The sequence below is a fragment of the Brachyhypopomus gauderio genome, chromosome 14 (genome assembly GCF_052324685.1).
Source record: "Brachyhypopomus gauderio isolate BG-103 chromosome 14, BGAUD_0.2, whole genome shotgun sequence".
In the NCBI taxonomy this organism is placed as follows: domain Eukaryota; kingdom Metazoa; phylum Chordata; class Actinopteri; order Gymnotiformes; family Hypopomidae; genus Brachyhypopomus; species Brachyhypopomus gauderio.
Genome location: NC_135224.1, coordinates 23,006,316 through 23,016,561, shown reverse-complemented (window position 1 = coordinate 23,016,561; position 10,246 = coordinate 23,006,316). Strand labels below are relative to the sequence as shown.

Here is a 10,246-nt window from a genome sequence, read left to right as displayed (position 1 = left end):
AGCATAAAACAGCCAACAAAAAACGACATAATGAAAACACAAACCGTACTGACCCTTATTTTTATGGACTATCTATCTATCTATCTAGACACAACACTGTGTTGTCATTGGCAACGAATCAACAACGCGCATGCCTGGCGCGAGACATGCAGACGCCGATGTTGCTAAGGGTGTACTCACACTAGGCACGGTTTGCTGGTTCCGTGCTGGGGCCCGGTTATCCCCCCTCCCCACTCCCCCTCTGGCCTGCACTCACACTCGCTTCATCAACCCGGCACGAGCACGCTTACGTCACCACAACGTGACTTTATTTGGAAAAAAACGCACTCGCACCCAATTCTCTTTTTATTGTATTTTTGGAGTCGTTTTGGGAGTGCAGACACACTGTGCAAGTACAAATTTATCGATCATTTGTCATTTGCCGCCATGACTGTTTAACGTGAGCGTCGCATCACTGACGTCATGTTTGAGTTCCGGCAAAATGAACCAATCACACCAGGCACCAAGCGGGCCCGAGTCCACGCGAATCGTGCCCTGGCCGACCTCTTCAAGCGGGCCCGGGCACGGTTAGGAGCGATCACACTAGTCAAACGAACCGTGCCTCGGCAGGGAACCGTGCCCGGGACCGGATCACAGACCCTAGTGTGAATACGCCCTAAGAAACCATAAACAAATCCGTTAGAGTTAAAGTAGCTGTTTCTTTGGCTAGCATTAGTTACGTGAGTTAGTTGTTGTGCGATTATGTTCCCTCAGATAAGTTCACGGTGTCCTGCCACTTCAGCCCGACGTGACGCCAGACTCCCGGTGGCGGAGACGCCCACCTCTCTTTCGTTTTCACTGCCGCCGGTTGATGTGGAGCGGCTGAGAGCCCGGCTCATCTCCACAGGGCCCAGACCTGTGCAGAGGGGCCCTGATGAGCTGGTGTTCACCTCCAGCATGTGGGCCCTACAGCAGGAGCGACGACGAGCCGCGCAGAGACCCGTCCAGCCGGACATTCTGGTACCCATAAACTTACTGCCATTGCTGCATGTCCAAATGAAAGTAGCTGTATGTTAAATAACTGTATGTTAATTTATTTATTCTTTTAATTCCAGCCCGCCCTGACGCGGTACCAGGAGCGCAACCACCCGGACTACATCCACAAGATGAACCGGGAGAAGCTGATCAGCGCTGGCTGGAAGCCGCCTTCGTCCAACCCTGCTGGGCACAAGAGGACGGACCTGTCCCTGGAGAACCGGTCCTCGGATCTACAGCTGCCCCCCCTCCCGGAGCACCTCAGAGAAACACAGGTAGGCTTCCCACACTCCGGCACAGGCGCCCAGATCCATTCCCACAATATTCCCAACCATATTGGGAAGCTCAGCTATTAGACTGTTCAAATGTACTATTCACAGTGCTGCAAATTCAATATTAATGTGTCAGTTGTATTATTTGCAGAGGACAAATTTTTAATAATAAAAAAAAAAATTTATAATAAAAGCATGTTATTAACAATTACTCATCCATGTATAAAATCCACAAAACATATAAATGCTGATAAAGGTGGTCCTGATAGAACAGGTGGACAGATGGCCAGTGAGAACAGGTGTGAGGTATCTATTAAACTGGGTGCTGAGTGTATACTCACAGTCCAACTCGGTCAAAGCACTTTGAGACAGGCATTAATGGCAGTGCAGAAGTTTGTGTGCTTTCACATTTTCATTTCACCATACAGTAGAGAATGAGTTTATATGAGATCAGGTGTGCTTTTGGGCTCTGTGCTTGAGATCTGTGAGCATTATTTTACCAGGATCTGAATTGTATCATTCACTGGTTACACTGAGGAAAATGTTTTGATTATTCAATATTTAAACGACCTCTTCTCTTATTGGACATTGTTAACTTTTATGTTGCCTGACTGTACACTCTGTCTTTAGGTGCAGAGAGGTCAGAGAATATTCAGCTCCGCCTCTCCTCTGAAAAAGCCACGGAGCACCACCAAACACCACTCATCGATTAGCCACACCCCCTCTCCACCGCAGAATCCGCTGCTGTTCAACTCCGTAGAGGAAGTGATCCGTGCCCAAATTCATTCCCCTATTGAAATTGGGCAGGTTATCCGCAACAACCCTCACCTCGGGTTCCTCTACATGATCTCAGCAGAACCCAAGTCGTCCGTCAAGTACGACCCGTACAACTTCAAGTAAGATTCACACCAGAGTCGTTGTGATGTAAATGTTCACATATAAACATGACCTCTGTATGACAAACGGACAAACAAGAGAGGGAGGAGACTGAAGAGATTCTGTGTGTTTAACTTAATCAGCTATCAGTCAGTATCAGACTTCCCTGTTATTAATTACATTAAACATTTGATAAGCAACACCATCCTTGTCTGATACAGTAATATCTGTTCAGCCATGGTCCTGTGCTCATGTCATGTAAGTACAGGGTAGAGGTTTATATTGGAGTAACTGGTTAGAACATTTAGCGCCACATCAGATCCAACCTGTGGTCTCTGATGATTTGAGCCGAGCTCTTCATGCTGTTGATCGGCCAATAAGATCGTCCATGATCCGTTAGGGAGATCTGTGCTATGTTCACCAAGTAGTACGATGAGAAATAAAACCTGAGGCCAATTTAGGTCTTTATACACCAACTTTGTTAAAACACAGCAAACCTGGTTCAGTATCCAGTCATTATTTCAAACACTAGCACAGATTCTCTATTCGAGATGAACATAGTTTTTTTTACAGTGGCTGTGCAGTGATTGACTAACATTTGATGGCAATACAGACATGTAATTTACATGTATTACATGTAATATTTTACTCTCTCGCAGCAAACAACAGACATTTTACAGTAACATCTGTTGTTTTCTTAGTCAGTTCATTTTTACTCTAATCCGCTTCATTTGGACGTTTTTTTCAAATGTGTGCATTTTTGGCAACATACTGTCTATACAACGAGTGATATTTACTGTTAGGTACTATATGGAATGTAGATTAGACAAAAAATGAGTCAGTAACAGTTTTGCAGTAAAGGGTATATTTTATTACGGACATGAAATTGTAGCCTAACTCGAAAAATAATTACCATAGTTTTATAAACATAATTGCCCATGGTCCCATATGTGTGGAAATACACATATACAAAACAAAAACTGCAGAAGGTGGAAAAAACAGAACACAAAACTGAACAGTCTCATTACGTCTGATCTAAACGGTCTTCAGCATTTAGCCACATGTTCTCATCTACATCACATCTGATGTTGTCCCTGGCCATGCACCTGGAATAAAACCGCTTAGCATGCCTTATCCACCCCTGGCAGTCTTCAGCAGATATGTCTCGGCAGCCGGCATCCATTGCTTCCTGGAGGGACATTTGGTCATGTGGCTGATGGTCACAGACCTTCCACCTCCAGGCTGAAAACATTTCTTCAATGGGGTTGAGGAAAAGCGTGTAGAGCGGGAGGAAAAGGGACTTCACTCTTGGATGTAATCACAAAAGTCCTTGTGTTTCCTCCCACATTTACCCTTTCTGGTTCTGGCACCAGAATCTGGTGGAGTTCATTCAAAAACTAAATAAGGAGGTATGGACCAATCTGGCATTTGTGAAGGATCACACCAACACTTGACATTGCAGCACACATTGTGATATTTCCTCCCCTCTGAGCCGGTACATTAATGGTGGCTCTTTTCCCAATGATGTTTTTACTCCGCCGACGAGTTTTTGCCAGGTTAAATCCTGCCTCGTCCACATAAATGAGTTCATGTGGGGTCTGATCAGCTTCCAACTCCATGACTCTCTAAAAGAAACAAACATTATTTGAACACACTGTCCTACTGTACATACTGTAACTCATGTTTCCTTGCAGAGTGGCATAGTGTAAAACTCACTATATTGCAAGATATAACATGTGTAGAGGATAGACACCATACCTGGACATATTGTTGGCGGAGTTCCTTAACCCTCTCACTGTTCCTTTCAAAAGGTGGTTGACCACCACCACGCATTCTTCCTCCTCTGCTACGGCGTGTTTCAGTCCCTGCGTCCGGCGCTGATGGACGTCCAGGTGATGTGGTGCCGCCCGGGGTCCATGAGTCTGTACAGGGCACAGACGGATCACACACACACGCTGGAGGAGTTCTCTCAGTACTCTCAGCTCAGAGAGGTGGAGCACCACCGTGTGTGTGTGTGTGTGTGTGTGTGCAAAGTGTATCTCAGGAGCGTGTTTCTCCATTTGCTTTGCATTTGCACTAGCTGAAAATATTTGTGTGTTTGCATGTGTGTGTATCCACATGGCTGTTTGTTTGCTTGTGGGTGTGTGTATGTGTGGATGGCTGCGTGTGTGTGAATGCCCTTGTGTATGCAAGTGGGTGTGTATGTGTCAATGCATGTGGGTGTGTGTACATGTGAATGGGTGTGTGCGTGTGTTTGTGTGCGTTTGTACGTGCTGCAGGGTATCTGCACAACGAGAATTGTTGACGTTGTTGAGGCCGTATACTCCAACGCTGGAAATCTAGCACTAGGACCCTGGAGCGGTTATTTTCTGCATGGTCAGCGCTAGATTCAGCAAAGTTCACATCGCGCCAGAACAACTGAACAACACACACTTATAATAATTTAAGGCCTCCCCTCATAAAATTCCAGACATTTTAAGACATTTTTAGGCCTTGAATATGGAAAACTAAATTTAAGACATTTTAAGACTTTTTAAGGACCCGCGGGTACCCTGACGAGCTGGTCGTAGGTTTCTTCTCGTCTAAAGGAGTTCAGGGAGTCGGTAAAGGAGGTAGCAGGAACTGCCTGTTGTATGACTATGCTGGAGGCTGGATACACACCTGATTACGACAGCTTCAACACCGGTACAGACACACATGCTCACACGCACGCACACGCGCACACTCACACGCACGCACACACACACACACACACACACACACACACACACACACACGCGCACACACACACTATGACAAGGTGGAGGCTGTATGAGTGGATGTTGGATGTTTGAACGTGTTGATTAGATCAGAAACAATGACTAAAGAGAGGCAGCTGAACCCTTTAGTAATGAAGAAGTGGTGTGTGTGTGTGTGTGTGTGTGTGTGTGTGTGTGTGTGTGTGTGTGTGTGTGTGTCTGTTGTAGATGGAGCTGAAAGTAAACCATGTCCTGCTTTGTATGCAAACACTCCTGGGAAAATGAGCAAAACAGAGCAGGACATTAAAAGGTACCACTGCAGTCGCCTTACCTTCCCAGCAGTACAGGCAGCAGTACTGACCCCCAGTCTGTAATTAACATGCGTCATTATTAATCCCTCATCTTGTCTGTTACAGATTGAGAAGAAGACACGTGTCAAAGGGCCAGATTTAGATGCCACACTTGCAGATGACCAGCACCTGCAGGACATCACTGGTGCCGTCAAGGTTCTCAGTGTTCTCCACACCCACTCCCACCTATCCTATACCTATACACACACACACACATATACATATATATATATATATACATATACATTAGTTAGTGGGCCGGTGGGCCGCCGGTGGTTTAACTCAGCCCGTGGAGGAGCCACTGCTGCGCACTGCGGCCCCGGTCCATAGTCACGCTGCTGTTTAACGGTGTTATTACCTCCCCCGCTCCAGTCAGGCAAACCTGCTCAGCGCGCGTAAACTGATCCTGTAAACACATGAATGAGTTGGACCGCGGCCACGGACTGGGCCAGCTGATGCAAGCTGACGGTATGCAGCGGAAAAAACCAACTTGTCCCAGAAAATCCGGGCCAGACTATGAAAACATACAGCAGCTGTGTCACTTATTAATACAAGTAGTCACGAACTGGAAAAGCCTTGTCCACACTAATGCCACATTAATTATATCTCCCTGTTTGTATCCCACGAGTGACAAGTCAAGAGAGAGACGCCAGTTGCACACTGACACTGCTGAGGGTCTAACTCATCATGTGATCCATCCGCGACACGGTTCACACTACTGAAACGTGAAAAAATAAGTCCGCATTGCCGTAAAGATGGAGCAGTCTAAGTCAGGGTCTAAACAAACTACGAAACGTAAAGGTGGCGCTGAAAAGCTGAGAGAGAAATAAAGAAAGGCTGCAGAGGTTACTCACTGAGTGAACAATGTAGGTTTCAGTAGCTTTCCAGTTGTTTTTCCCCTGTATTTTGTCAAGGTCAAGTTGTTAAGTGTGTTAGTTATTTTGTTATGCCACTATGTGGCTTTTTAATCATTTTAATGCTGGAAGTAATATTGTCCATATGACAATAAAAGCTGTCATATACACTATGTGCCATGTATAGATTCAAATACAGTATATACACAGACGGCGCCCCTAGCATTTGCCTATATTGCCTAATGGAAGGGCCGGCCCTGTAATCACTGCAACTCACAGGACTGAAATTACATTTACATTTACATTTATGGCATTTGGCAGACGCCCTTATCCAGAGCGACTTACATTTTTATCTAATTTTTTTATACAAGTGAGCAATTGAGGGTTAAGGGCCTTGCTCAGGGGCACCTCAGTCATGGCCTCAGGTCTGGTAATTGAACCCGGGACCCTCTGGTCATAAGACCAGTTCCCTAACCACCAGGCCATGACTGAAATGTCTGGTTATAAGGACTATTTTACACTGCAAAAAATCTGTGCCAAAAAATAAGAAAAATAAAAACAAAACAAGAAAAAGAAAAAAAAAATCTTGCACTAAAAGTGATCTTGTTGTAACGTTCTGCGCGGGGCAGAACAGGGAGGCGGACACAAACGCTGAGGAGAGCGAGATTTATTAAAGGAAATTCCAGAGGCAGAGTCAAAATCGCGGGCATGGGTCACGACGGGCAGGCAGTCCAGACATGAAATACGAACAGACATGGCAACGGGCACGGGAAACAACAAGGCAGACTAATAACGGGAGAACAGGCAAAACACACGGAAGACAAATAACACGGAGGCGTAAACTTACGAGCAGGCATAAACAAAAAGACCGATACAGACATGGGAGACACAGGGACTTTTATACACAGGACTAGACAAGGATCAGGTGCAAGCAATGACGACAGGGGCGTGGTAACAAACGAGGAATCACGGAGACAAACGAGCAGGGCGGGATAAACAAGCAGGGAATACAGACATGAGGGAACCCAGAGTGACAGCTACGAGAGGGGGCGTGGCCCTACGTGACACTTGTACTCTCAAAAAAGACTAAAAATGAGTTAATTTAAGCAAAACCTACCTAATCAAATATTAATAATATAATATTATAATATTAATATTAATCTTGTTTTAAGCAACATATTTATGTCTTTTGAGATAAAACTGATCTTGAAAGGAACATTTATTTTGAGCTATATTTTACTAGTATTAGAAAGTTTTGTGTATCATAATAAGCTTGTAATGCTCAAAAGTAGCAATTTTTCCCCTCAAAAGTAGCTTTGTGTTTTTCATGGCATCCCCGGTATTTTAAGTGTATTAAACTCATTTAAAGTTCTAAAATAGTGACATTGTCTTATATTTTAGACCACCACCAACTTGAAATAAGATTAGAAAGGGATTATTTAAGCATTTTAGGATAAAATATGTCCTGAAGTTAGCTGGAAATACACATATTATGCATTTTTTACTCACTAAGAAGTGATTTTGTATCATAATAATACTCAATTCACCTCAGTTCAAGTGCATTTAACTTATTGTAAGCTCTACAATACTGTAGTGATAATGTTCTAGATTTAAAACAACCACATACTTCAATAAAAAAGTCTTGCATTAACAAACATTTTATTTAGCTCTGAAACGCAGGAGTAAACATTTCTTACAGTCCAGCGCATTTAGTCATTTACACTGAGACTGGATGACTGGAGCACCATGTTTTGGCTCACAGTGTGTATGACCATAATAACATTCTAATAATGGTAATAAAAAAAAAAACGGCACAACATATATATAATATAATATATAATTACTCCCCTGACCATATATAATATATGTGTAACACATGGATTATAGTCAGACATGATAATCTGAAATCTGTCCCCTCATTACAATTACAAAGTGCTTATTAACATTAACATGAATATCTGATCAATGTGTCCATAGATAAACCAAATTCTTATTATTAAAGCCTTAACATTGGGCTACATTCTGAATACGAATGGAAACGGCTTTACTTGCCAACAAAAGCTTTCTAGTCAGCCATGCTCTTCTTGAAAGATGGTGTGAGGTCTCATGGATTGTATGACAGAAAACAGTGTAGCTACCAGTGGTGGACGAAGTACAGCAATTATGTACTTGAGTAAAAGTACAGTTACATTGCATTGAATATTACTCAAGTAAAAGTAAAAGTATTCACCTCAATTTTTTACTTGAGTAGAAGTACAAAAGTATCTGCCTTCAAAAATACTTAAGTATTAAAAGTAAAAGTAAAAACTTTTTTTTCTTAGCGTCATATCAAAACCCCTAGGCCTACTCGATCAACAAGTGAACAACGAAACAGTGCCTAACATTTGCCTAGCAAACACAAAATACTCAAAACTATATTATATTTAAGTAAGACCAAGTGCTTTTGAAGCAACAACACAAAAAGCATTCATTCAAATTTCATTATTTTATTTTTTATTCATTTCGCTTGTCATAAAACTAATAACAAACACCATCACAACTGATGAAAATCAATAAAAACACAACTGATAAATCATTCACTATAAACATTACATTTGATGAAGCATTACCTAAGTTTTGAAGAGGCGATACAGTATATGAAGAGGTTATACGTTGTCCACCACATGGCGGGATAGGGAAGTACACATAGAATAGCACATAGAACTAGAACTGTGTGCAGCCCAACCAACTGAACTCATAATATTAAACTTGGCCAAATAATTAATAATTATTATTATACCACAGTTAGTTCCGACCCTACAATGTGATTGGCTGAGAGGCGATCTAGGAGTGCCAATATTACACGTTATAGCACTGTAACCGAAGCTCTCCATGTATTACTCCGCCACATACAGGTAACCTAGCAACGCAGCATCGTTTACAGGCCAAACAGCGCAACTACAAACAAGCAGCAACATTATCAAAATGAATTACAGGGAGTTCGTTAAATCTATTGGCTTCGAAAGCATTTGTTTCGATCTGAAACTGGAGGATGAAGCTATAAATGACCAGCCTCATTCCTCCAATGAGCCAAGGTTTGTCACGCTTACAAACAATGATTTGGATGGGCTGGAAATGCAGAGAAACGAAGTTAATACCGTAAAACAAACGTCCTTAATGTATTTACATCCTGGTTAAAGAGCAACGACATTGCAGTCGATTTTAGTATTATCAACAAAAATGAAATGAATCAGCTTTTACGACGTTTTTATGGATCCGTCAGAAACGTGAAGGGAGACTTATATAGCATCAGCAGCTTCGTTGGTTTAAGAGCTGGACTGAACAGATACCTGAACGAACCTCCAATCAGCAGTGGATGGACAATAATTGTTGTACTTTATTTTTAATAAATACAACTTAATCAACAGTTGTTTTTGTGTATATTTACCTCTATAATATTTATTGGGTAAGGCTGTTCTAGTGTTGTATAAGTTTAGCAGCAAGCCATTGAATGGAACTATTTTAACTGGCGGAGTGTTTTTAACCAAACAGGTCGTATTTTCTCGTCCTCTTTAACTCAAAATCTTTCAATAAACAGCGATACTTGAACTGTGGTATAATCACAATAATACACTCGAGGTTCGTGCTATAACGGGTAATATTGGCACTGTGCTGATCTACGGCACTCGGCCTACGACCGCAGCGCCAATATTACACGTTATAGCACGAACCTCGAGTGTATTATTGCGTAAATAATTAATATAATAATAATAATAATAATTTTAATAATTTTGCTTCGCTTCGCTCATATTTGCTTGCCTTCGCCCCCCTCATAGGAATGAATTGCGAAGTTCGCTTCGCTTGGCCAAATTCGCGTGTATGTGTCCCCGGCTTTAACGTTTGATGTGGGAGTCTCCTGTGTTAAACTGGTGCTTAGCATCTCCACAGATTGCAATTTGGGTACTAGCACATTGCTTTGAATAAAAGCATCTGTTAAAAGTTGTGTATTTCAATGTGATATAATTAACCAGGGTGTATAAACCACAAACCACCCTGTTGGTAGTACTCATCTAATGGCGAACTTACCTCGATGTGTTTTTTCAAGTTTGACGGCGAGTTCATAAATCATGACCGTGATGTGTTCTTCGGAATGCAGAGGAGAC

At 42.5% G+C, this 10,246-nt stretch overlaps 1 protein-coding gene across 2 annotated transcripts; it reads left to right on the top strand.

Annotated features, from left to right (window-relative positions):
• The first annotated feature begins 689 nt into the window (after nt 1-689).
• On the top strand, nt 690-6,459 carry LOC143475730 (dynein axonemal heavy chain 6-like). 2 transcript variants are annotated; one of them, XM_076973653.1, is made up of 5 exons: nt 690-999; nt 1,095-1,289; nt 1,917-2,182; nt 5,129-5,210; nt 5,317-6,459. In XM_076973653.1, exons 1-4 carry the CDS (start codon nt 742-744, stop codon nt 5,136-5,138), a joined length of 729 nt encoding a protein of 242 aa, XP_076829768.1. In that variant the 5' UTR covers nt 690-741; the 3' UTR covers nt 5,139-5,210; nt 5,317-6,459. The 2 variants fall into 2 exon arrangements, with proteins under 2 accessions (XP_076829768.1, XP_076829769.1); XM_076973654.1 differs by lacking the exons at nt 5,129-5,210; nt 5,317-6,459 and having other exon boundaries at nt 1,917-3,459.
• The last annotated feature ends 3,787 nt before the right edge of the window (nt 6,460-10,246 follow it).